Raw genomic sequence first — 27847 nt, forward strand, 5'->3', positions numbered from 1 at the left:
CTTGAGTATACAAAAAATGATGGAAGGAATTCTTGAATTAATTTAAGCCAATGGCAACTACTCGGGCCACATCCCAGTACATTGTTATTTTGCACAGCATGCCACCTCCATTTGGACCCACCCATATGCAAATCAGTCTTGACCCTGCTCCAATGAGAGCAGTCCAGCCTGAATTGTTGGCCAAGTCCTCCCTGTACCGAAATACAAGCAGCCAAGGACCAATTTTGGACTTGTTAGGGCTCATCTGCCAGGTGTAGCTTGAGTCCAGTGACAGTGTGCACAGGACTCACATTTTGGCATACTCATCCCAATTATGGAGACACACTAAAGTGTACAAAATAACTGATGTGTGGAATGTTTGAATTAATTTAAGCCACTGGAAATTACTCGGGCCGCATCCCAGTCCATCGTTTTTTTACACACCTCAATTTGGACCCATCTATTTGCAAATCAGTTTGACCCTGCTCCAGTGGGAGCAGTCCAGCCATTTGCATGTTTGATGTAAAGCTTTAGGAGGCAAAGGGTATACCCAGACGTGGGTCCCTTGCTCATTGTGCCACTGGAACATAACTACATCTGACTGAAAAGTTCAATCAAGGCGAAACTAGTCTTGGGTTGCTTGTATTCCGGTTCAGAGGACCTGGCTTGTCAGTCGGACTGGACTGTTCCGATTGGAGCAGGGTCAAGCCTGATTTGCATATGGCTGGCCTGGGTCTAATCTGAGGTGGTATGCTGGGCAAAATAATGATGGGCTGGATCGCCAGTGGTTAGACTTAATGCAACCATCCTCCCATCACCTTATGTGTGTTTGATGGAATGCCTTATGTGGCCATGGGTATGCCTAGACATTGCTCTCTTGCTCAGTGTGCCACAGGAACAAAGCTACACCCGACTAAAAAGCCCTAATCAGGGCGAAACCGGTCTTTGGTTGCTTGTGTTCCGATTCAGAGATGACCTGGCTAGACAGTTCAGACGGGCTTGTTCTTACTGCACCTGGGTCAAGACTGATTTGCATATGGCTGGGTCTAATCTGAGGTGGTATACTGGGCAAAAGAATGATGAGTTGGAATGCTACTCCGGGCGATTGCCAGTGGTTAGACTTATTGGAAGCATCCTCCCATCACCCTTTGGGTGATTGATGAAACGCCACATGTAGACAAAGGTATGTCCAGACGTGGGTCCCTTGCTCAATGTGCTACTGGAACTAAGCAACACCCGAATGAAAAGCCTCAATCAGGGTGAAATCAGCCCTTGGCTGCTTGTGTTCTGGTTCAGAGAGGACCTGGCTTGGCAGTTTGGGCTGGACTGTTCCTCTTGGAGTAGGGCCAAGACTGACTTGCATTTGGCTGGGCCAGAATTCATCTGAAAATCGCCTGCATGACACACAAGGCGGTACACCTAAACTCACCCGGCTACCTCGCTCAGAAACTGACAATCTCTGGCGGAGCTAGAAACACTAGAGGCACAAACAATCTTCTGCTGAAACCTCGAAGATTCCGGAAGGAAAAAACATATAAGCGCTCCTTCTCAGGAATGGCGCCTAGGATCTGGAACTCACTCCCTCCCGAAACCAGGCTTATCTCTTCCACTACACTCTTTAAAAATGAAGTAAAAGCTATCCTCATGGCTAAATACACTTGAACTATTATCTCGAACTCTGTTAATACTATGCACCGATCTGTACTACATGTTTGACCCCTTTGCTTATTTGTATTGTTATCTTATTACTCACATGATTGGCTTTGCAGCCACCTACTTGTACTGTTTGATCTATTGATATATCTGTCTGACTATGCTCCCTCATGTACCCCTCTATGTAAAGCGCTCTGATATCTGCAAAGATCTTGTCCGCGCTATATAAAACTTTCAAAATAAATAATCTAAGGTGGCATGCTGGGCAAAAGAACAATGGGTTGGAATGCTACTCCCAAGCAACTGCCATTGCTTAGACGTATTGCAAGCATCCTCCCATCACCTTTTGTGTACTAGACTATTTGCAAGCATTTCTGAAATCACCTTTTTGTGTTTGATCTATCAAGAATTACAGACTTGCGCTATGTCCTCAGAAGCCATAAACAGAGTCAGAAATACCACCATATGACACAACCTCAACACCAGTGTGAAGGAACACACCAACTGCAAGGAATACAGCAAGGGAGCCTACGCTGTAGAAATTCGGAGAATGGAATAGAAGACAAATATAAAGAGCAAAGAAGTCCACATAGAAAAAGGAAAAATCCCAGCAAGAGGGAGAAAGGAAATGAAGGCACCAAGCCCCAGGAATAAATGCGTGGGGTGCTACGGCAGTCATGAAGGTGAAAGTACCCATACCCTCCTCCAACACCACCATAACAGCAAAGCAGCTGTAGTGTGAGGAATAACAGTGGGTAGCCACTGAGGCAAAGCCCAGGTCCAGGCCAGCCTTATACCAATACCTGCCCCGGAGAATTCCGATCACCCAGGGAGCAGCTGCCAACATCCCCTCCTTGCAAGCTCAAAGAGCGCCCGCAAAAGGGAAAAGAAAGGATCGAGCCTGTGCTCACTGAAAAAGCAGCACATAGGTTAGGCAACCACCAGAACGCCATCAGTCCCAGACGTCTACACTCAAGGTACGATCCCCACAGGACGAAGCAGTATGAGAAAATGAAGTGCGAACTACTAGCTGAGAAACAGTGCTGTCAACAGGTGAGGAAGAAGCAACTGTGAATAGAGGCGAACTGAACAGGATGTGAGCCCACTTATGTAGCAAAAAGGAAATCTGCTAAAATCATTGGGCTATAGTAAAGTAATTCAGTCTCCATAGTAAAAGTCATACTCAGAATAAGGACTGGAACGAAGAAGCCTGAGGATGAGGTAATGGATAATTGAGATAAGATAAAGAAACTCATATAGTTTTAGGACACTGAAGTGAAATACGCAGTTTAAATCCAAACGGGTACCACCAAAGACCACCATCTTCCTCTTCAAATCTCTTTAGCACCCTGGTCACATTGGCTATCCATCCATTATCTAAACCTTCTCACCTGCCAGCATTTTTCACAAATCCCAGGTCAGCAAGGGCTACATTGCAGATCTCACAAAGGAAACAGTCTGGATGCCAATTATTATTCATTGCTTTGATCACGCGGCCGATGATAAACTCACCTATAAAATAAAGAGCAGAGTGCAAAGTTATACAGAAAGTAGTGGGAGAATCAAATATGAATTCACCTGTGGATGAAGAAAATGGGCCATGAGATGTAAAACATTATTATGACAGGAAAACATCTCTGGACCTACCTAATTGTGACAAATAAAACATCTTTTGACAGGTGGAATCGACCAGACACGTAGCACCCTCCCCCTACAGTTTGTAGGGAAACAATCATAGGCATGCGGGAATTCATGAACAAGTAATTTTGACATAGAACCAACTATAGGTGTATGGGAGTCAAAGTCAAAATTTTGTTTATTCAGATTAAAATCCATTAAAACATAGCAGCGTTACCATTACTATAAGTAAATCATACAAAATAGCGAATGTTAAAAATATTTTTTTTAGCAATTACAAATACAATAATTTAAAAAATATAAATAAATTCAATTCAATTCAATTCAAAAAAGTCTTTATTGCGATTTTCATCTTAAAAGACATACAAAAATACAGGTGCATATTCCATATAATACACCTTACACACTATGAAAAAATACCTATTCACACTAAAAATATAAATAGCAAACATTACATATTAAAATATTCAATAAGACTAGATTAAATATATCGCATTCATGGACTTTTCAATTAAAAAACTTGTATTAAAAGACCAAGACATCAATTCGTAAAATACCATTTTCAAGGATGGATCTACCCAACAGTAAGAGCCCCCCTATTTTTCTCCCGGATGGCCCAAGACCAACTCAAAAATTTAGCAAGCCCTACAACTAGAATATCATTACAGCCAATTTTCAGCAGCCTTTTAGCATATAGGGCTGAACTGGTTCCCAGGGATCTGCAAAGGGGTTTAAGCCACTTATTACGTGGTTCATGGTAAGCAGGACAAGCGTAGAGGAGATGCCCAATGTTTTCAATATATTCAGGACAAAACGGGCATTTGTCCCCTGAACCAGTTGCCCAATTACACATGAACTTCTTTAATGGGAGAGACTCTACTCGAAACTGATGGTAAAGCTTACGATCCCTAGGTTTCGTTATTAAATCCCAGTAGCTTTCCATACTAGGTTCGTCTTTAAACTCACAGTATTCGCTAGTCAGGGAGGGGCTAACCAAAGCGGAGAACCTCCTAATTTTAATGACATTCCAGTAAGCTGCTCTAAGCATTTCTTTAGTTGGAAATGCAGCAGACTCCAGACAATCCCACAAGTCCCTCATCCCCATATCTGTAAGTAAAGATTTAATGCTAACAAACCAAGCGATTTTGTTCGAGCCATCCAGTCCCCTGACTTCTAGCAAACCCGTTGCAAATAAAAATAATTCCGGGGTTATCCAGAGCCTTCTCCAGAAAGCCAACATCCTGTATCGTGCAATGTCCTCTATGGCATGACAACCCAGATACATTTAGATTACAACATGTGGAGAGAATACAAAGATACACACATAACATACATATTTCATGAATTATTTCATACCAGTCTGTCAGGCAGAAGTACTTAGCGACCGAAACAGATCAAAAAGAGATATCCATTGAATAAGAAAAAGCAAGGGCATTAGTAACCCATTCTTTGTTAAAAATGTTTACAGAAGGACAAAAACACATATTTTCCTGGCATCTTCAAATACAGGACAAAATAAGAAAAAAATGAATAACCTATTTAATGGGATAGTTTAAACACACTCAAGCACCTGATGAGGATATAGTATGATTACATTTTCTTGTCACATCACCATTGTTAAAACCCCCAATATAAATTCAACATAAAGTGGTCTATGGCTGGACCACATATCATTTCAAGATAAGGCTTGCACCCCCTTTCACTTTTCTTCGCAAGGTAATGTTGTCCTCCTGTACTTTTTTTCGTGTACTGCTTCCAATGTATTTCATTTGGCAGGAACAAATGATCATATACACTGTATAGGAGGTATTACAATTGATAAAACAGTTGATATGATACTCCCTAAGCGTGTTGTTCCCAATTTGTTTTGTCTTATTAAGACCAAATTTGCACATGGTGCAGTTTCCACAAACATGGAACCCAAGAGTTTTACTTGGTAACCATGTAGTGGGTGATGACACTTGCTCCCTAATGTACTCCCTACATTGGAAGCAGTACACGCAGTCTCAAATTACGGATACAGTAGCATGCAAGGGCGATCAAAAATAGGGATGAGAGATACCCTGTCTCGATGCATATACAACGAGAACACCCTAATGAGATGAGTTTTAATTTCCATGGCATTGATCATGTAAAATTATCAGAGAGGGGAGGTGATAGAGAACTGCTCCTCAGGCAACGTGAAGCCTCCTCGATATGTCGCCTTAGGACTGTACAAACTGGGCTAAATGTTTATGATGAGATCCATTATTTCCTGTGATGATCTTGAAGTTACAATGTTGATGGTTCCGTTTTTCATTCAACTATAGAATTAAGAGAGCAGTGCTCCTGACGTGTATTAACATATTTTCTTTCTCTCTCACAGTCTTTGGGTACATTAATACTGATCAATTTTTCTCCTTTAGTCGAATTATTTTTGTGCTCATTACAATATGGCCGCCACAGTCATGTTCATTACAATATGGTTGCCACTATTTAAAACTAGCGTAATTTACAATATGGCTGCCATTATTACACTGTTTGTTTATATGGCAGGCCGTAGACTAAAATTAGCGCTTTTTCTTGTGCCTATAACGATGTCCCTAATATGTAGAAATGTTGTTTGAAATAACTTTCTAGGTTATTTACCTGGTTTAGGTTTTTGCGGCGTACATTACAATATGGCCGCCATTGTTGAGTTTTCACAATATGGCCGCTATTTTTCATGCCTAGTGTCCACTATAATATGGCCGCAATTGTTATATTTATTACATAATGGTTACCATAGTTTACGAGGAGTATCCCATTGATGCTTTGTGAAACACAATTGTACCTCACACTAAATAATGTCGATTGGTTTGTTCAACTTTTGCTTTCAATTATATGTTTTAAGACTAGCGCCTTCCTTGTGCTTATGACTTTGTACCTAAGTTTAAGACTGGCGTAGTTCTTGTGCTTATGACGATGTTCCTAACATCGAGCAATGTCGTTTGAAGAGACACTCAACATTTTTACTGATTTAATGTCTCTGCGGCGTCCACTACAATATGGCCGCCATTGTGATTACAATATGGCTGACATAATCTCGGAGTGGCGTTTCATTTGTGTTTTTTGAAATAATAAAACTTGTGTGCCAAACACCTAGTATTGTCCTTTGTATGGTTCAACGGTTGCTTCTATTTACATACATTTAAGCCGGCTGCATTATGTCTCTTTGTTGCTTTGTTCTGGATTTGCACGTAGTCACGTTTCTTTTTAACTTCCGGGTCGTGCTATTTAAAAATGCCGGCCTAGTTTGTAATTGCTAGAAGCTACCCTCGAATGGATCGGTTATCGTGCGGTTACCATGCCAGTTTACGGTGAGTCCTGGGATAGCTTAGGTTCTTGGGTGTTGTTCTCCTCCATGCATGAGATTCTTTTTGGCAAGGACGCAGACGATAATTAGTGTGCAGACATGAGGTAATAATGCTCCTCACATAGGTTTTTTAAAATACTTTTCCTTGTGTGACATTTTCTTTATGACATTGATTATGATTTGTATCGTTAGATGTAACATGGTTATGCCTATTAGTTGGCAAATTGGGAGTACCTAGTTTAAATGCGATTTACTTGGGAGACGGGTCGACTGCGGGATTTATGACACAAAGATAGAGTTGTCGATGAACAGTCCACCCGATATTAACGTATTATGGATTCTTTGTGGGTGTTAGTAGTAAATTTCGCGCTGTCTGCGGTATATGTTAATGAACTCATGCTTTTTTAATTTAGTCATTCTCCGCTCGATAAATAGATAAATGGGTGGATTATGGGTATTTTAAAACATTCAGTGACATGGGAGTGACCTAGGTATGCAGTTATCGTTATTGGAAACAAATATATTGGGTGCTGGTCAAAATCCGATTTTGAGCTTAATTTTTTAATTTACCACAACAGTCATTTATTTCTACACTAGACATAGTTGTTTGGCTTTATAGGAGTGATTTCAATTTAAATGCGCCAGCTCTAAGGGTTTTGTTAGGAAAATACAGATGCCATCTTTTCTGATTCCATGAAGTCAATATGTGCTACTTTTGTTATGCTTACTATATGAAACATCTTATACAGGCTGTAGTTGACTATTTCATGCATCTTCGTGGTTTTCTTCTGCTTTTCCCATGGGATGATTGTCAACTTATACAAACTTACTGCCATGTATATTTAAAATATGTTTAGGGTTCATTTTCGTAACTTTCTTTGATTTCCACTGTCTAGGAGTTTTGCTGTATGGAACATCATTCCTTAAGTGATAACATTTTTTTTTTACTGTTACAGATTATATGAATACGTTATCGAGTGTTCCACTTTTACTGCCATTGTGAATATACACTATTTCGTATCTTGAGGATTATAGACCTATATTATTGATTTGAAGGCATTGTTGTAAAAATCATTCTTCTTGCATTTGTAGTGTTTCTGTCAATATATGCACTTATGTTCAAGTTCTCTCACTTTGGTGTTGGGGGGATTGTAACAGCTCTGAGTTGATGAATAAAGTGTAATGACCATGAGAGTGTGTGAGCACATGTCACCTAATATCCTTATGGATTATGTTTCTCTTCTCTTTTTTGGTAAACAAACAATTTTTCTTCTGAATACAATGTTTTTATGTGTAAATATGGATGAATTTTGTATAAAATATTGTATTTTTTAATCTGTAAATATATGTCGATATTTTTGTATTGTAATGCCAATGAAGAGGTTAGTCTCCATTCATGTTAAATATGTATTTGTATATTCTCTTGTATAGCCCTGAAGAAGACTCCCAGTGAGACGAAACGCGTTGGCTATGGCTATGATGATTTCATGTATGGAAGAAGTTTCTGTTCTGTGACCAATAAAAGAAAAATTTTGGAACAAGAAACACATCTACCGAATCTGGATATCTTCTTTCCTTATGTGCATACTATCTGTATAAAGAAAGTCTCTCTAAAGTTGAATGTGATATACATTTTTTTTATTAATACTGTCTTTGGAGTGCTGAAAACGCTTTTTGATGTTTTAGTAGTTATAAGATTTCTTCTTACTTTTGGGGAGTGGAGAGGGAAGCACTCCCTGGTTTCGTGCACCTAGAATTAAATCTGTGGACACTTTTCATTTTGTTAGGTGCGGATTCTATTAGCCCCTGCCCTCTGTTCTTTTGTGTACTCTTATAAACTGTAGTTTGTCCTTGTCTAGAACACACATCTTCAATGCCGGAAAGGGATTCTTCAGAAAAATACGATCTAATTGATGGCAATGACAGAAATGCGGTCATATCTAGTGTGTTCCATGACCTCAGTTTATGTCCTCCTTCTATAGACTCTTGCGTCCTTGGTTGTAAACTTTCCGAATTATACAACATACTTTGTAATGGAAGGTGCTCTATTCTTCATTTATTTAATGACATCTGGGTGTCTGTAACCTTTCTTAGAAGAAAGGAAGTTGATTCCTCATGCTGGGACTGCGACAGTGCTGGTGTTGGGAGGCTTTTATTAGGATAGTAAAGTTCGCTCACCTTAAAAAGAGTTTTTGAGAATTTTTTTGTGCATTAATTTGATCTACATAATAAGAGAGGCGGGCTACTCTGCAAAGCTCATGATACTTTTTAAGGGCAAGTTTATATCAATCTTTCCTTTCATCATCATACTTCCTCCTCTGGACTCTAATTTATTTCATCTTGATTTCTCTGCCCTCAATGTCTCTGTGAACCAAGGTGCTGGAGGATGACAAATAATTTGACGGCTCGTTTTCACTGGCAGCCCTACATTTAATGCTTTCCGCAACCAGGTACCAGTATAGATTGATCCGTCTTCCCCCCTTGCTCTACTCTGGACCATGACTTCCTCAGTTGGTTATTCCAACTAGTAGTATCTAGCCTTGGGCCCTGTCCTCTATTTTGGCCAGTTAAATACCAGCGCAAATTGAGAAAGGGACTGCATAATGGTCTGACCATACTAGTGGCATAGCAGGACTAGATTTCAGCGATTAAATATTTGCAAAAATAGGGTCTAGCAAGTGCTCCTCTTCACACGTAGGACGATCATTCATTAATTCCAAGCTCATCTTTCTGAGATCCTCAATCAAAGTTTGTTCTATATCACATGTACTGTCCTCCAGGTGTATGTTCAAGTCACCCAGTAATATAACATTTGTCACTCTAAGAATTTCTGGGACCAGTAAAGCTGGATGTAGCGTACACCAATTTCTGGTGTAGCCTGGTGGCCAGTATACTAGAAGGCTTGCTACTATGAGATAGTTTAAATGAAAACACCATTCCTTCACTTGCTGATATATCTGTGTCTTTAATATTATATGTATAAATGTTTTTATGCACAATGGCCACCCCACCTGGCTGACTGCCCAATATCTACATGAGCTGGGTGCGAGGCGATACTTGGTCAGATGGTTTGTGGAGTCCCTACGAATACACACAACACCGCAGTTGGAATCCCTTCCAGCTCACAGGGACGCAGATATGCAGCGCTCCAGCACCGACCGTGAATGGGAGGATATCCTTAGAGGCCCTACCCACATCCCTGGCAATGCCAGATTCCAGCTTATACAATACAACATAATTCATAGGGCGTACTTGACCTACAGCCAAAATTTATAAATACTTCAATCGCACCAATGCCGGTTGTCCTCGCTGTGGTGAGCCAGGGGGGACTCACTCCATGGTCTATTGGTCCTGCACATCCATATAGTCATATTGGGAAGCGGTCACCAGAAATTTGGCAGAGTGCACAGAGCGCACGCTTAGCTGGTCGTGGGAGGTGTGTATCCTGGGGTTATACAAGAGGTCTAAAGAACACAACGTGACATCCCGCAACATTGACCTATGGCTAATAGTAGCCAAGTGCCTACTTACAAGGCGGTGTAAATCCCCAGAGGCCCCCCCAGTGAAATCCTGGTGCCAATCGCTGCTATGTTGGGCACAGGCTGAGAGTATAGCGCTGCGGTGAGAGGACGCGCTAGGCATCAGGAAGCAGCCGATGGCGGCGAAATGGCACGCAAACCTGTCGGACTTTCGTGCCCTATGGCACAGTGCCTTCAGGGACATGAATGCTATGTCTGAGTAAACGACGGACTGGGGCCTGAATCTTTGGACAAAGCACACATGGTGAGTAAGCACATAAGATACTGACACAGCACAGTGCGCTGCATAACAGCACTAGGAGCCTCCCTCACCCAGCCCCCCTTGCTGACATGCATCCTGGTTCAACAACATGTTGCAGAATAACCTATTATGATGTAGTGTGTAGTTTGGCAGAGACATAGAGCATAGCTATGTTTTATGTACATGCATGCAGACCAACAAGTAGTCAGGAAAGTGTAGTTCGAAACGATGCCCTATCCTATAGACCTTAAGTTCTTTACATGAGAGGAGAGAAATGTGTTATACCCCTGTTGCATTTATGTTCTGTTGCAAACTGTTAACAAAAAGAGAAAAAAGATTTTTTTTTTTAATTTAGGGATACATATTGATATGTACGACCGCTCGAACTGTCTATTGATGTAAAACACAAAAGTAAAAGCGGAATAGGGGTCAAAAAAACCCTGTCCAGTTATATAACTCCTGAACTGTTGTGTACTATATAAAATGTGAAAAGCAATAAACAAATTTAAACAAAAAAAAATAGAGAATGCGTGATTGGAGACAAACTGGACTGAAAATAGGGTAACATTTGTATGTGAAGTTGAACGGGCACCACCAATAAAGACGAGATAAATAAAAAGAAAAAAAATGTAAAAATGGTCACCCCACCTCTGGGCTTTCCTACTCACTATAGGCTCACAGATTAGGCTATTGTACTCGCAAACATTTTCTCAGGGGCCACAAAGTAAGGTTTTTGGTGTGTCTGAGGGCCACATTGATGCCAGCAAGGTGGCAGTGGGGCTTTTTGTTATGCTGTATCTGAGTCGCAATCCCTCTACTGCACCTTGGGGTAAGCCTTCTCTCTGCTTACCATCACTACCTTGGAATAGTCAAGTTCAAAAAGGAAGTAACTGAATTATTGAATTGGAATGAAATAGAATTGCACAATGTGAAACCATAAAACCTGGGATTAATCATGGCTTCCCCACTTGACCTAACTGTGTGATCCTAAGCAATTGTCTAATTTCACTTTGCCTCCTTTTTCTTCATTTTGACATATAAGAGCACCCTGAAATGCATGTGGGCAAGATATATGTTGTGTAAAAGTTTCTCTTGTGTTTGATTTATTAAACTATAACGTTTCCCATATATAATAATAACCCAGACCACCAAGAGGGTTCCTTGTGATAACTGACTTGCCTCTTACTTCAGTATTGGCATTGTTGCCAGGTTGGTAGGCGGCATGACTGTTTCTAGGTTCATTTTGAAAACTGTCACTTTTAAAAAACATATCTAAAAGCACGGATATAATCTGATGTATTTAGATGAAACACATGTGAACGAAATACACTTTTACATTTTTTTAAAATACTTTAATTTTAAACATTTGTTAAAAAGTGTCTTAAAATGACTGTGCTCTTAAGGTTAAGTGGTGCAGGCCACCTTATGTGCTTCTTCTCTTTTATTTCAGTTAGGTGTGTAAATAAACGCTTCGCTGTTAGTGCTCTCAGCAGCCCAGTGAAGTCTTTCAGCTGGGAGCCGCATGTGAAGGTCAGGAGGGCTGCATGCAAGGTCATACTTTGAGAGTATCACGGATATAGGGTTTGCTGCCTTTGATGTCAATTGACACGCAGACCATTCTCATACTTGATGTTAGTTTACAAAGAGTGAGTGTGTTCTTGTGCTGAATATTGTGTACATGTTGGAGTGCATCTACCTGTGTCTGAGTGCCACTGAGGGGAGGGGGTGAATATGAGTGTGTGAGAAAGTAGTGTTTTGTTTCCACCTCTGATAAAATTATGACAAAGGCTCAGATGTGCAGCCCTGCCTCAAATATAAACGCACACTATTCCAACACACACACATCAGGTCCTGCTGGTAGGGTATCGCCTTAATAGTGTCAGAACTCCTTTCAGAGAGCCATGGGGCACACAGGGCCATTGGACTCAACTGTGGTGGATGCAGCATTTTACTTGTGATGTCGCAGAGCCTGATCTACTATGGATCCCGAACAACTGGGCCAAGCACCCCTTCTGCACTTAACTCTCAGTGGTAGCTGTGGACGAGCAGTCAAAGGCTCCCTCGGGGGGGAAGGGGGTGTAGCTACAGGTGGGTGAACAAGAATCATAACTCAAAGCTCAAATTGTACTGCCATTAAATCAATGCCAAGTCAAATACTTGCTTATATGGAAAATACATATTTTTTTCTAACTTGTTAAAAATTGGGATTCCAGAGACACCAGACGTGAATGGTTCATCTCTTCCCAATTGAGAATGACACTTATTAATTGTAATAAGGTAATCCCAATGTTATTCTATAGGAGAGATAGGCCTTGCAGCAGTGAAAAACAAAATTGAGTTTTTTCCACTGCCAGGATATGTAAAACTTAAAAGAGTCCTGACTATTAAAAGCATTGCACCCTGCCCTTTCGGCTGTCCAGGGCCTACCTTAGGGGTAACCTATATGTATAAAAAGGGAAGATTTGGGCCTGGCAGAAGGTTTTTTTGGCCAGGTCGAAATGGCAGGGTAAACTGCACACTCATGCTCTACAATGGAAAGCCTAAGCCATGGGTAGAGGCCTACTTAAGCAGGTGGCACAATAAGTGTTGCAGGCCCACTAGTAGCATTTAATTTACAGGCCCTGGGCACATGCAGTGCACTTTATTAGGGACTTATAATTAAACTAAATATGCCAATTGGGGATGATCCCACTCATGCAGCAAGGAAGCATTTAGTGTTGCAGCAGGTGCCCGGAGCGTGGTCACTCATGAGTTCCGATCCTGTTCAGGGAAGTTTGGCTGCTCGTGGTACATGCAACAGCACCAGGCAGGCTCCCTCACCCAAGCGGTACTGCCAGCCTTCACCAGTGATTGATCAGAGCAGCTTGAAGCTCTCAAATACAATGTAAGTTAATCTTCCCTCTGCCAAGGGGTGGGTGGATTGTCTGTGGAATATAGGGGGGAGGTATTTGATCCTCCAGCTCCTGGACAGAGCCCAGCGATAGTCCGAATTCTTCTTCGGTGTCCTCCGCAGTCCTCTGGGGTCAGTCAGGGCAGATCTCATTGTACAGGCTTGACCCGCTGGTTAAAGTCTTCCTTTAGTCCCAGGCAACGGTTCGAATTTTTGGCAATCAAGTATCGGCAGTCTCTACTGGCGTACGGGGTTGCTACCTCGGGACACAACTTAGACTCCTCCGTTGCAATCGCCCACACCACAGCGGGCTCTCCTGACACACAGGGTCACCACTAAAGAGTTCATGAGTTCTGGAATGCTAGTCACACAAATACTTCAAAGGTGGCCCCCTCTGGCATATGGGGCAACAGGTGCTCAATTTCAAGACTGAAAGGCATAAGCTCATTATCCCAATTCTACTACTGAAACAAAATCGCAATTAAATTGAAACTGTCCGAAAAAAGATGCCCACCACAATATCTAGCCTCAAATCCTCCATTACCACTTGCAGCATTTTGACCACCACCTCAGTACAGATGATGATCAGGAATGTTTATGTGGCACCATTCTGTGATATGGAATGGAAACCAGAGGATCGCTCTTTAGTTAGAATGGCACACCATGTGAAACTTCCATTTACACAGAGTGAGACTTTTAGCTCCCTGTGCGGTATAGGAATGACACTGGTGGTAGCGAAGTGATTACAATTGCAAGCTCAAATTTTTACTTGTTGCCTTCTAGGGAGAGCGGACTACCAACCTCCACAATATTTTTTAAATGGTCTGTCGGTTCCTTACACCATGGTACTTCACTCATCCATGTAGATGTCATATATGTGAAAATATCTGTGTGGGTGAAAGAAGTGAGTGGAATGTATGTGGTGCATGTACCTATGGTCACACTGGTTTCCAGTTTATATGGCCAAAATCCAAGAAGTAACTACGAAAGAGGGACCGGGGAAGAGCCCAGACAGCCAATGTGAATTGGAGGACTTTTGCAGACATTCTAAGTGAGACACACTGAATATATCTTTTGTGCCGTTGTTTTGGGATTCTCCTGTCAGGAGACACCCAGTGCAACCCACCTTACTACTCACACTCTGGAAAAAGAGCATTGCTGGGCCTGTCTGTGTGGAAAGAGGATAAAGGCATACTGCCCGGGCTTCCAGTCACTATCCCAAGATTTCCTTGCTGCAACCAGGGTTGCCACACCAGTGAGATCAAGAAAATCTTTGAGCTACAAGGCTGTGGTGTCCAATGCCAACTCCACATGCTAGGTTTGGAACACAAACATGGGGAACTCTGCTTTGAACTTCAAGAAGGAGTTGTCTAGACTCTACTTAAAAAGAGAGATAACCAACTGCTTAGGAGGGACATTGGCAGGGTTTTTGAATGAGGGGGATGCTGCTCCCGGCAAGTGAAGACGCAAAGGAGCTGGAGTGGACAAGCCAGATGTTAGAAATGGGATCTATAGTTGGCAGTCGGTATGCACCCTGTCCAAGTCGGGACCCTCACTCTCGTCAGGGTAAGTAAGTTACACAGCAAAGATAACCCCTACTCCTATACTTGGTAATTAGGTACAAGGAGTCAGGCTTATCTCAGAGGCAATGTGTAAAGTTTTTGTACACACACACACACACACACACACACACACAGTGAAAACAAAACAAAAGGACTCCACATCATTTTAGAAAATAGCCAATATTTATCTGAGTGAAACAAGACCAAAATGATAAAAGCCAACATACACAAGTAATGATATGAATGTTGCAAGAATAAACTAAAAGTTACAGTTCCTTAAAGTCGATAACGCCAAAAGGGGCTATCGCGACACTGTGAACAACACAAATCCAATAGTTCAGTGATACCATGTTGTACAGACAGAACCATTGTAAGTGAAGAGGCCTCTGAGACATTGTGATGAACTCCGAAGATGAGGCGTCGTCGGTGGTCGTCAGTTCCGAAAGTCGGGCAGAAGTTGTTGAGGCCTTGGAGTCACACGAGCTGGGGATCGAACTCCACGATATCGAGGTCAGGAGCACTGGCGTCGGCGGGGCCGGGGCTGCAATGTCGTTGCGGTTAATACATCGTACTCTTCACAAGTGGGGACCACAGCTTTGGTGCAGGCAGAGAAGCGGTGTCGGAGCTAAGCGAGGTCGTCGTAAGACCTTGCACTGCGATATGAGCTGGGGAGATGCGTTATGCTCCTCACGAGCGGTGCCCTCAGCCACGTTGCAGGCAGCAGTGTCGATTGACGAAGTGGGAGTCAATGGCGCTGTCGTTGGCAAACCAGGGGTTGCGATGTCGTCATGGTCGATGTGTCGTGCTCTTCACGAGCAGTGACCACGGCTTCGGTACAAGCAGCAGCATTGAGGGTGGAGCTGGGATGGCTTTTCTTGGGATTACAGAATAGCCACTCAGTTCTAAGGGCCCAGGACTGGTTTTGGCACCATTTAGCAACACAGGACTCACAGCAGAAGAGCCCAAGTGCTGGTCACAAGCTGTGGATGAAGTCTTTGATATCCATGAGACTTCTGCAACAGGCGGTCTGCTCAACTCAAGCCCTTGGAGAACCTTGGAAGGCAGGATACAGAAAGCAGTCTAGTTCTTTCACTGCCCAAGACAGAAGCAGCAGGCAAACACAGCAAAGCAAACAGCAAAGTGGTACTCCTTCCTGAAAGTGACACAGCTCTTCTTCCTGGTAAAATGTACTCAATCCATAAGTGTTCTAAAGTTATGGTGTCACAGCTCCAGTACTTACACCAGTTTCTGCCTTTGAAGTAGACAAACTTCAAAGAAAAATCTTTGTAGTGCACACAACCCTGCCTTTCCCTGCCCTGGCTCCATACACACAACGGCGGGGAGTGGAGACAGCTTTGTGTGAGGACAGGTACAGCCCTATTCAGGTGTCAGTGAAACCTCCTCCCACCACTCTGGCTCAGGAAGTCTCATCAGCCTGGTGATGGCCGGTCAGGATAAGCAAGGCACACCTCAGCTCCCTTAGTGTGACTGTCTAGAGTGAATGCACAAGAGCCCAGCTGTTAGCTAACCCAGATGTGGATTCCATAGACATGCAGAGGCACAGAATGGTTGAGCAAGAACATACTCACTTTCTAGAAGTGCCATTTTCAAACATGCAAGTTAAAAACCAACCCCACAAAATAATGTATTTTTAAAATGGAAGTTCAGAGACCCCAAACTCCAAATCTCAATCAGTTCCCAATGGGAAATTACACTTAAAAGATATTTCGAGGCAACTCCCATGTTATCATATGGGAGAGATAATCCTTGCAATAGTGAAAAACTAAATCGGCAGTATTTTACTATTAGGATATGTAAAACACATGTCCTACCTTTTAAATACACTGCACCCTGCACAGGAGGCTGCTTTGGGCCTACATTAAGAGTGACTTACATGTAGTAAAAGGGAAGATTTGGGCTTGGCAAGTGGGTGCACGTGCCAGGTCGAAATGGCAGTTTAAAACTGCACACACAGACATGGCAGTGGCAGGCCTGAGATGTTTGCAGGGCTACTCATGTAGGTGGCACAATCAGTGCTGCAGGCCCACTAGCAGCATTTAATTTACATGCCCTGTGCACACCTGGGACACTTTACTAGGGACTATATGCCAATCATGGATAACCCAAAAGAGTCCTAAAACCAGCAAAAACAAAGTCTGAAAAATACAGGAGGAAGGCAAAAAGTCTGGGGATTGCATCAAGTCTGTTGAGACAATTGGAAAAATGGGCTACGCTGGAAAGCATCATTCCGCTTAACCAAACTGGTGTTCGGAAGGGCCAATCTACCACTACCAACCTGTTGGCACTTACTTATCTTGCAAATTTATATATTGCTTTTATATATTTAAAGGCAGCTTTTGATTCTGTACCTCGAAATTTGTTATGGGAAAAGAATTGGTTGACTGGGGTATCCCAAGGAAACTGTTAAAGGCTATTGCCCTTTTGTAAACGGATACCTGGGTTCAAGTCAGGCTAGGTGATGGTAGCTCTTTATCAAGGAAAATCAGTACATATAATGGGCTAAAGCAAGATTGTGTTCTTGCCCCTTGCCATTTTAACTTATTTTTAAATAGATCTTCTTCAGCATTTGGACTCTGTTAATGCCCATGCCCCAAGGCTGGGAGAGGTGCAAATTAGCTACCTCCAATATGCCGATGACACTATCCTTTTGTGGCACACCCCTATTGGCCTACAAAGGCTCATAAATAGTTTCGATGATTATATACAAATAAATTGCCTTGAACTGAATGTTAAAAAAACTAAAACCATGAATATTGGGCCTGCAAAACGGAAGTTATATTTATGGAGGGCCAGAGCAGGGCCAATTTAAGTTGTTAAAACATATAGATATTTAGGGGTGGTGTTCGATACAGTCTCTTTTAAATACCATTTTAAAGACCTAAGGGCAAAAACTTTGATTTTAATTCATGCTTTTAAATGTTTGAAAAAATCGTTGAATTGTCAATTTTATGATCATATTCTTAAAGTCATGAAAGCCAAATCACAGCCAACTCTTTCATATGGCTCACCCTTTACCAGAGGGAAAGATGCGAAGCTCTGAGATTTACTGGTAGTCAATGCCTTCTAATCAACTTTAGGGAACCCCAGGTCAGTAGGCCAAGCTGAAATAAGATTAGAGGCTGGTCTCCAAAGACAGTGCTTGGTGTCAAAAGGAGTTTTTTTTAAATGTATATATTCTATGTTTTCTTCTGCTGCTTCTTCCCTTGGGAACAATTGCTGGCTCGAAATAAATAAGTCTACTTATGCTGTTAATTGCAGATCTCATATTTCAACTTGTCTAAGGGATATTGGTCTACAAATAGCGCTTCAAGAATTGAAAATGCCCAATAGTAAACTAATCCTAAAAAAACAAATCAAAACGGAATCCCTTAAGATAGATAAAAACGCATTAGCAGGGAAAAATCATGCATGGTATGTGATTAATTCATACCAGTCCTTGTGCATTCAGCCATTTCTGACTACCAATTTCTCAAAAAAAAAAAATTAATTTACGAATGGGAATACATCTAACAAAAGAGGGCACACTGTCTTGGATTCAGCAGTGGCCATATACTAATTGTAGATTTTGTGGATGGCCACAAGAATCTTTAGTTCATATAGTATGAATGTGTGTCCTAAATTGCTTACAATTCGGCGTATCTTTTTGAAACCCCTATTTTTGAAGGTGGGGGTTAGATCAGATCGCCAGACACTTATTAGGTCTCTGTCAAGCAAGTCAATCCTGTTATGCCAACTGATAAAATGTCTAAATGTTGTTTGGTATAGTCAGTTTGAGAGGTATTATATCAATATCTCTTGAACTTAAGAGAAATTTGCACTGTATGACATTTTGTAGAACTTAGTGTTCTCTCCGCTAGGGTAATAATAAGAACTGTAATAACTGAAGTTATTCTATTATAGTAATTATTGATGCACTTTATAATCACCGTTGCACAATGGAATTACTATTTATTTGACGTCTGCACTTTAATATGCAATATGTGCAATATCCTGTTATAGTAATTATTGATGCATTTTATAATATGTTCTCACAATGGAATCATTAATTATTGCATAACCAAGCCCATGTTTGATAGATTTTATCATTTCTGTGCTATAATTTTTTTAATATTGTGTGATTGTGAAGATGTTTTAATTGCAATGATTTTTATTAATCAAGGAGTAAAGTTCGTATTATTAAAGAAAAAAGTCTGGGGATAACCCTACAAAAAGGGGAAGGTCCAACACTAGAGAAGGTAGCTGTGTGCCTTTGTGGCTGTCACTAAGGAGTCACATCAGCGCAACTGAACTGTATACCTACAAAGTCAGAGGGAATCAGCAAAGTACCCGAACGCCACACGGCCATTCCCTCTTACAAGGGGTCGAAACATCGTACACGGTTGACATCACCAAGAGCAACCAAGAAAGTGTCAAGGGTGGGCATCTACAGGTTTATGTTTTTTTTTGTCTGGGCGCAAGGAAGGATTTTCAACTGTTGGATCCATTAAGGCGCACCCAGCGATTGCTGCATCACCTGCCTGAAATGTTCCAACACTGCCTTCGCTCACCCATGACCTGCGTGGTAATCCAGATTACGCCACACACTAGTGGATCAGACTGGAGAAAGGACCGCATTTTCATCGGCATCGAGAGCTGTAATAAACAAAATCGAAAGTACTTGGAACTACAGTGGAATCTTTGGTAGGCCGGGGATGGGGGAATTTCAGTCCTGACCCTCCTGATAATGGAGACTGGTGGGCGTGGGTCCAGCCAAACCAGAATGGTTCCCTCCACTCCCTCATTGGACCCAAGGTAGCCCCAGAGTGAGAAAGAACAAGAGTGCAAGTTATCCCCAGCAAGTGAGAACCGCTTTTTTTCAGAGTAATGACAATGCCCTTAGTGATCTGTTGCTTCTGAAATCCTTTTTGGATAGTCTTGTTTTGTGTGATTCGCAATAAAGTGCTTCTTTTAAATAAAAAAAAGACTTAACACTGACTGGACATTCTGTAACTGACCTCTGTTTGTAGCATGTTGAGTCCAGAAATTCTAACCTAACACCATCTCCCTGAGTTAGCCTAGGACTATTCGATCCTGCCACCTTAAGTGTCAAGTGCTAAAGGGGTGTCACTTGGTGATCAGTTTTTGGTCTACCACTAGCGTTAAGCCCTAGGACATCTATGTTAACTTCTCTGGTTGATACTGTCAGAACCCTGTAACTCTTGAAATCCCAGTGACTCCTAAGACAGTTCACACAAGAGTCCAATAGCATAACCTCTTAAAGTGAAATAAATGCAGCAGTAAACCATAGGAGTCTAAAAGAAAACCTGTTGGACAGAAGAAAGCAAGTACAAATCTTAATGTCAGTATCGTAGCCCAGACCTTCAAGATTTAACAAAACATCATCCAACAGACGGAACCAATAATTGACTTACAAGAGCCCAACAGAACACCATACCAGACAAGCATTTACAATGCAATAGGCCTCGCAGCATTAAAGTTTGTATTATTGGCATTGTGTATGACAATGCGTTGCATACATTTTTTAGCAAACTTTGAATTGGTGATCAGTGAGAGTGTGTGCAAGAGTATGTTGTTGCTCACAGCTGTTATTATTCACACAGCTCTGATGATGCACCTCAGACACGGGTTCACAGCTGTTATTATTCACACAGCTCTGATGATGCACCTGAGCACGGGGCTGACGCAGTTATTATTCACACAGCTCTGATGATGCACCTCAGCACTGGGCTGACGCAGTTATTATTCACACAGCTCTGATGATGCACCTCGGCACAGGGCTGCTGGCAGTTATTATTCACACAGCTCTGATGATGCACCTCAGGCACGGGGCTCACAGCTGTTATTATTCACACAGCTCTTATGATGCACCTCAGGCACGGGGCTGACGCAGTTATTATTCACACAGCTCTGATGATGCACCTCAGCACGGGCCTCACAGCTGTTATTATTCACACAGCTCTGATGATGCACCTCAGGCACGGGGCTGACAGTTATTATTCACACAGCTCTGATGATGCACCTCAGGCACGGGGCTCACAGCTGTTATTATTCACACAACTCTGATGATGCACCTTAGGCACGGGCTCACAGCTGTTATTATTCACACAGCTCTGATTATGCACCTCACGCACGGGGCTAACGCAGTTATTATTCACACAGCTCTGATGATGCACCTCAGGCACGGGCTCACAGCTGTTATTATTCACACAGCTCTGATGATGCACCTCACGCACGTGAGCCATTATGTTCTCTGCTGATGTGTGCAAGGTGTATGCACGGAAGTGAGTGGGGTGAAGGCAGTGTCTTCACATGTTCACATCTAGTAGGAATGACTGGGACTCACCTCAACACTAACCTGTCTACGGATACATATCTGTTATTGATGCCATGGCGGCGGCTCGAACACCGGGGGACAGCCAGTGCGCTTGCGCAGGCACCGGGGGCGGAGCCGGGAGCGAACCCACCCATTGCATATAGCTGTCAGTGGAACACGGGGGTGCTAATGGTATTCTCCAGGGCAGGTTTCAAGCCCCGACAGGGACTATAAATTCCAACAGCGACCCAATGGCCCTGTCTCATTTAGGACACCTTCGCCGAGATCTGACTTGGTAGCTATCTAGGCTGTGCAGGTTTAACTGATAAAGAGCCCCATAGCACATACGAAAGCTTAAGCCAGGTTTGACTAAAGGCACATAAATTTAAAAAAATGCCATTGTTAACTCATGATTAGAACATTGAATGGGAAACTACAAGAACCAGAACGCTCATTACTGGTGGGTAAAAATCCTATAAAGTCACAGTGGTCGACACGAGTGGCTGGCTAATAAATCTTAGTTTGCAAGTACCGAGTAAACAAAAAAGTGCCATCAAGTTAGTAGAAGAGCTGAGTGAGTTCAAACACCACCCGATTATCCAAAGTTTTTAAAATAGTTTAATAAACATGAGGGTGCTAAAATCTGAACATAAGTGAACGGGCCTAAGAAAATGCGAAATGTTAAAAAGGCTGGGTGCGCAGTCCTTGCCACAAACAATACGTCATGAGGCCGCTGCAAATATACCTTATAGGACAAGCCTCCTTTAGTGAAGCACAAACCGTTACCGACCAACCAGCGCCTCGAGTCCCTGCGGCGCTGTGGCCCAGCACAAAATATCGGCAACAAAAATCTGACTCGACTCACGTGAAAGGCCAATTATTAAACAAGAAAATAACTATTTGATCGCGGAGAAACAACTCTCTGGAGATAAACAAACCAGTCCGCAGTTTCTTGGAGGCCGCGTAAAATGGAACGGGAGAAGCGGAGATTAAAGTGTGACCATGTGCCACGCCACCTGAGCAGAATTAAAAACTCAATCACTTTTATTCATCCACGTGTGACCTACACCAGCGTATCAAGATATAACAAAAAAAAAATAGTGGTAACTAGTGGTGCGCGCACACCACAGAGGAGCAGCGGGGAGGAAGCACGGCAGCGAGGCTAACGTGGAGTGACGGGTGCCGCCGCACTGTGATTGGCCAGCGCCCGCCCGGAAGAAGGGACGTCCCCCCGCGGCCCGGGGCTCCCGTGGAGTGTGGAGAGCCCGGGGCCGCCAGCCGAAAAGAGACACAGCTTTGCGGGGCTCCCATGTACTGGAGGGAGCCCCGGCAGAGGAACCAGCAAGCATTGTTGGACAGCGGAGGGGGCGCGAGGCACATTGTCGGTGCCTGCCCCCACCGCGAAAGCCACCGACGTCCTGCCGCCGTCAGAGGAGCCCCTTGCAGCCGGTGAGTGTTTAAAGGCGGGGGGAGAAACAGGTGTCTCCCGGGGGCCCACTAACTAATCAGAGAGGTGCGACGGAGGCGGTGAGGCTGATTAGGTGGGAGGGCACGATCACGCCCGTGCTGAGAGAGACAGGAGATGTTGAACGGGCGCGCGACCTGATCGGATTAAGGCAGGCGGCGTGTGCACATCTCTTGTCGCTCCCTGTACCTCCTTGAAAGCAAAAACGATTACAATAGAGTCTTGCAGCGACGATCGCATCGCGATCGGTTCGCAGATGCGAGACCTAAAAAGGAATCAAGCATGGGGATGCTGGAATGCCTTAGTACATCACCATGAACAGGAAATTAAGCAGACATACAGGAATCGGAAAACAGAATTCTAGATGAGAGAGTAAGCAAGTTCTGCAGGAAACAACAGTAAAAATCCAATTGAGCAAACCCAATAGGATTCCAAGAATATAATGTCCTAGAATGGGACCAAAACAAAATGAAGAATATTGTAACAGACTGCCCTCATGAAATGGAAGCCAAAAAGCACCAAATACTTCAAACTCCCAAACAGACAGAAGTGCCAAAATAGCATTCTTTGGGAGTGATCCATGCACAGATCATCAGGAGAGTAACTGTTCATTACCACCACAGAGAACAAAGCATTTGTCTAATTTACAACATCTTACCATGGTTTGATGACTAAAAGAACACACCACAAAGACAAGTATTGTAAATAAGATCATTACCGCATGATCCGCAGCAGGGTGCAAACAGCATCTGGAAGTCATGCTCGCAGTACTTTCGACCTTCAAACTAGAAAACAAAGATGACAAATAAATATTTTGTGCGGATCACATTTATACTTACAAAGTCATAGTCCAACTTGCATCATTGAATCTACATAGGCTGTAACCTATTTGAGCGAGAATACCTAAAATGGAGATATATCAATCTGCAATGCCATTTGGAATATCAGAGTGCTACTTAAAATAACATCATCCTATATCCAAAATAAGCAGCCTCATTAAGATGCTTTCCACTAATATTGTCTAAAGCCAGCCCAAAGGCCAGGACAAATGCCAGATGGTTTTGAAATATCCATATTAATACAATTTCTATACAATTAATTTAAACGGAGCTCATATGCGTGGTCTTTGGGCAACCCATGTTTTGTATTTTGCACTAGAATCATAGGCAAAGTTTTTCAGGCACAAACATATATATGGTGGATTCTGTAAAGACCTCCAGTTAAACACACCAAATACCACAAAGCCATTGCAACACACACACACAGCCAAAAACATATATGACAGCAACACTCTACTTCAACTCAAAGACTAAAGGAACAACAACTCAGAAAGGGCTTTGAGGCTTCACTATTAGCAGAAAAGCTATACACGTATTGGTAACACAACATGTCATTTTCCCCTTCCCCAAAAAATGTTCACCTTTTTACACCATTGTTCTAAAACCAAATCACAAATGGTCTTAAACTCTCGCAAATGCGAGACCCATAGCATTGCAATAAAGGGCCTTCTCAACAGCTTGTTAGATTGTAAATATCAGAGGAAGAGACCGGCCTGCAACGTCTTCAAAGTAGTGATACATAGTGCAGTGAGGAAGATGTGCAAATGTTGTAAATTACACAGACACAAAGTGTGAAGTGAGAGTTACATATGATTCGAGCTATAAACACTAACAAACCACTCCAAAACCTTTCGCTCTGCGATTACACTGTCGCGGCTCAAGGGGAAGAGCGGGAGGGGGGAGGCTAGTTCCTGCCCTCTCCGTGATTTGATTGTGCAGTGTGGGATTGGGTAATGTCATTGCTATCTTTGGCCTAATAAAAAACACTCCAGCTATAGTAGGGCCCTGGCTTCACCTCCTGGTTCAGGGCGGGCTGTGCTTTATGGCAGGCATGGAGGGAGAGATGGTCTTGGCAAGCTCCTGCCTCGTACAGTGCCCCTGCTGTTACTAGGGAGCGAGGCGCTGAGGTGGTGGTATTGGTATTGGTGATGGTGGTATTGATAGTGGTGGTATTGATTGTGGTGGTGGTGGTGGTGGTATTGGTGGTGCAGGTGGTGGTGGTGCTATTGGTGGAGGTGGTGGCATTGGTGGTGGCGGTATTGGTGGTGGTGGTATTGGTGGTGGTATTAGTATTGGTGGTGGTGGTGGTACTGGCATTGGTGGTGGTGGTACTGGTATTGGTGGTGGTTGTATTGGTGGTGGTGGTGTTGGTACTGGTATTGGTGATGTGGTATTGGTGGTGGTGGTATTGGTGGTGGTGGTATTTGTGGTAGTGGTTGTATTGGTGGTGGTGTGGTATTGGAGGTGGTGTTGGTGGTGGTAGTGGAGGTGGTGATGGTGGTATTGGTGGTGATGGTGGTATTGGTGGGGTGGTGGTAGTATTGGTGGTGGTGGTATTGGTATTAGTGGTGGTGGTGGTATTGGTGGTGGTATTGGATTGGTAGAGGTGGTATTAGTGGTGGTGGTATTGGTGGTGGTGGTATTGGATTGGTAGAGGTCGTATTGGTGGTGGTGGTAGTGGTATTGGTGGTGGTGGTATTGCTGGTGGTATTGGTGGAAGTATTGGTGGTGGTATTGGTCCTGGTATTGGTGGTGATATTGGAGGTGGCGGTGGTATTGGTGGTATGGGTGGTGGTATTCGTGGTGGTGGTGGGATTGGTAGTGGTATTGCATTGGTGGTGGTATTGGTTGTGTTATTGGTGGTGGTGGTGGTGGAGGTGGTATTGGTGGTAATGGTAGTGCTATTGGTGGTGGTATTGGTGCTGGTATTGGTGGTGGTGGTATTGTGGTGATGGTTGTGGTATTTATTGGTGGTGGTGGTGATGATTGTGGTGGTATTGGTGGTAGTGGTATTGGCAGTGATGGTGGTGGTATTGGCAGTGGTGGTGGTATTGGTGGTGGTATTTGTGGTGGTATTGGTGCTGGTGATGGTATTGGTGGTGGTATTGTTGGTGGTGGTGGTGGTGTTAATAAAACAGGCTTTTGAAAACAACCCATCAGGTGGCTTTAGTACAGATGACATGTAACTCAGATGTGCGGTTGTCAGCTTCAGGCCATTAGCACAGGATTATGTGCTACCTGGAATTCACATGACTTTTGCTAATCATTTCTAAATCCATTTAACTTGGGGGTGGGGACGGGGGTTGAAACAGACACAAGATATTGCTGGGTTAAAGTAATTGAAAGCAGGCACCCGTGTTACGGGGGCAGCCGTGCTGCTTAAAAAAACACAAACAGTTTCAGCTGAAGCAGTGCATGTCCGGCCTGCAGTAAGAGAAACTCAATAATGTAAATAGTGCTTACAGACTAAATAACAGGTCCCGTGTAACAACCGAAGTAAAAGGGCCAGTTGCCATGGGAGGGTACAAATGAAGACTTGGCTGTACTAAGGAGGGATTAACAAGCCTATTAACGAATTCAAAGGCAGCATTTACGAGAGACATTGACACAGGCCAATTAAAAATATGGGGAGAGTGGGCAAAGCTTCCCTCCCATACTCTACTACAGGAGTCTCACAGAGCGAGAAGTGCATGCGCGCTGCCGCTAGGCTCGACTTAAAAAGGAATGGATGTAATTAATGTTTGTAAAAGTCTCAGATACTTTTAATCAATTGGGAAGCCTTTCAGGCCATATTTTTTGCCTACTGCGCTACTCCTGACAGGCCATTCCAATCAGTCAGGCCATGTCCCCTCTGAAGAGAACCACAAAACACCCTAATCCACTTTCAGTCTTATTGGGCTTCATCAGTGATGTTTAGCTTGGAACTTGGTGCATCGAACACAGGACAGATGGAGGTTTAGAAGAGGGGTCCTGGAGCTAGAGAAGGTCCAGATTCAATTGAACTTCAGCCTTTTTATGGCATTAGCATTCTGCGCAGAGATCCTTAATAAACAGTGATAGAGGGAAAGGATTTGAAAGTTCATTTGGAACCTCTGCCCTGGCACTTTGCAGGCTGCACTGCATCTATCAGGTGCTACCAGAATCATAAGAAGGAGCAGATGTTTAGGTCTTGGATATGTCTTTCACCCACTGGTCTTAGCAGGGGTTTATTAGCCAGCTGTAGTCCCTTCTTATTTTCCGCTGGATCTTTCTTTGACCGTGTCCACTACAAAACAGAGGGAACTTGCCTCAAAACACTGCAAGCACAAATGAGGTGGGAGGTCATTAGGATCATAAACAGGGGCTCAACATTTACAGACATCAGTTGAGAAAACATAAATGTATGTGTTCCACATCATGTACATGAATGACTAGAAATTAATAGAAAAATTAGAATACAAAGACATTCTGTTAGGAAATGTTTAAAGAGAGTTTGTAAGACTAGCCAAGAAAACAACACAGACCGGAATTCTGTTGGAGAAGGTGGCAGAGAGCTTTTGAAGGCTGGGGCTGCGTAAGAGGATACCACTACAACCTGAGTCAAAAAACGAACAGAGACATTCTCCACATTAACAAGATAGCGACAGTGTGAAACTATCAGTGCCTGACAACTTGCTGTGTTGTAAGGTTCCAGTTTTATTCAATTCACCAATCATTATTATTTTTTGCACTCTTGTTATTACCACCTTTCCGCCTAGTGCTTCTTCTCTATAGGCATTATGGTTTTATTTCCTGAAATAAACCTGGAATTAACCTCCTGCCATTTACGTTGCAGTTTCCTGTGTTCCCAAACCTGCAGAGGGTCTTGTGGTACTTTTTGAGGTTTGTCATACACCTGAAGCATGGTGTAAGTTTGTTCACTGTCTGATGCAAACAATCTATGAATATTATCCACCCTATGTATTTCATTGTTCCTTTTCTCTTCAAAGATCCCACCCCTACAGTGTGAGCCATTCCATCGATTAGCCATTAATTGAAAATGACTGAACTCCGCTCTGAATCCAGTAGACAAGGTACCACAGCAGAGTTTTGTCTTTTCTCTCTTTCTCTCTCCCTCCCTCCAGTACCTTACCTCCACTTTTTACTGGAAAGGTCATGGTGGTGAGCCTCTATATCAGTGTTCACAAACCTGCAATCCCTGAGAAGATTGGAGGGATACAGACCGACCCTATCTCGAGTTCACATTGTTAACAGAATTTTGACACATTCTTCATTTACTAATACTGCATGAAGTGTAACATTTGAATTTACCGCAATCACTCGTATTCAACTATAGTGCCAAACCATGTTAAATTAACTTATCTTTTTGCCTCTACCTCCTCGTTTTTGCTGGT

General features: G+C 43.0%; 1 protein-coding gene across 11 annotated transcripts in view; it reads right to left on the minus strand.

Moving 5' to 3' along the window:
• LIMS2 (LIM zinc finger domain containing 2) overlaps positions 1 to 27847 on the minus strand; it is a 470048-nt gene that overhangs the window by 219387 nt on the left and 222814 nt on the right. For all 11 annotated transcript variants that reach the window (XR_013602372.1, XR_013602371.1, XM_078666051.1 and 8 more), the window contains 2 exons: positions 23354 to 23420; positions 3024 to 3144 (listed from right to left, as the gene is read on the minus strand). Coding sequence is in view for 9 of the 11 variants with exons in the window: in XM_078666051.1 (XP_078522177.1) it covers positions 3024 to 3144; positions 23354 to 23420 (188 nt within the window). In the remaining 2 variants the exon portion in view is untranslated. The remainder of the gene's footprint in view (positions 1 to 3023; positions 3145 to 23353; positions 23421 to 27847) is intronic.

The sequence above is a fragment of the Lissotriton helveticus genome, chromosome 11 (genome assembly GCF_964261635.1).
Source record: "Lissotriton helveticus chromosome 11, aLisHel1.1, whole genome shotgun sequence".
Classification (NCBI taxonomy): Eukaryota; Metazoa; Chordata; class Amphibia; order Caudata; family Salamandridae; genus Lissotriton; species Lissotriton helveticus.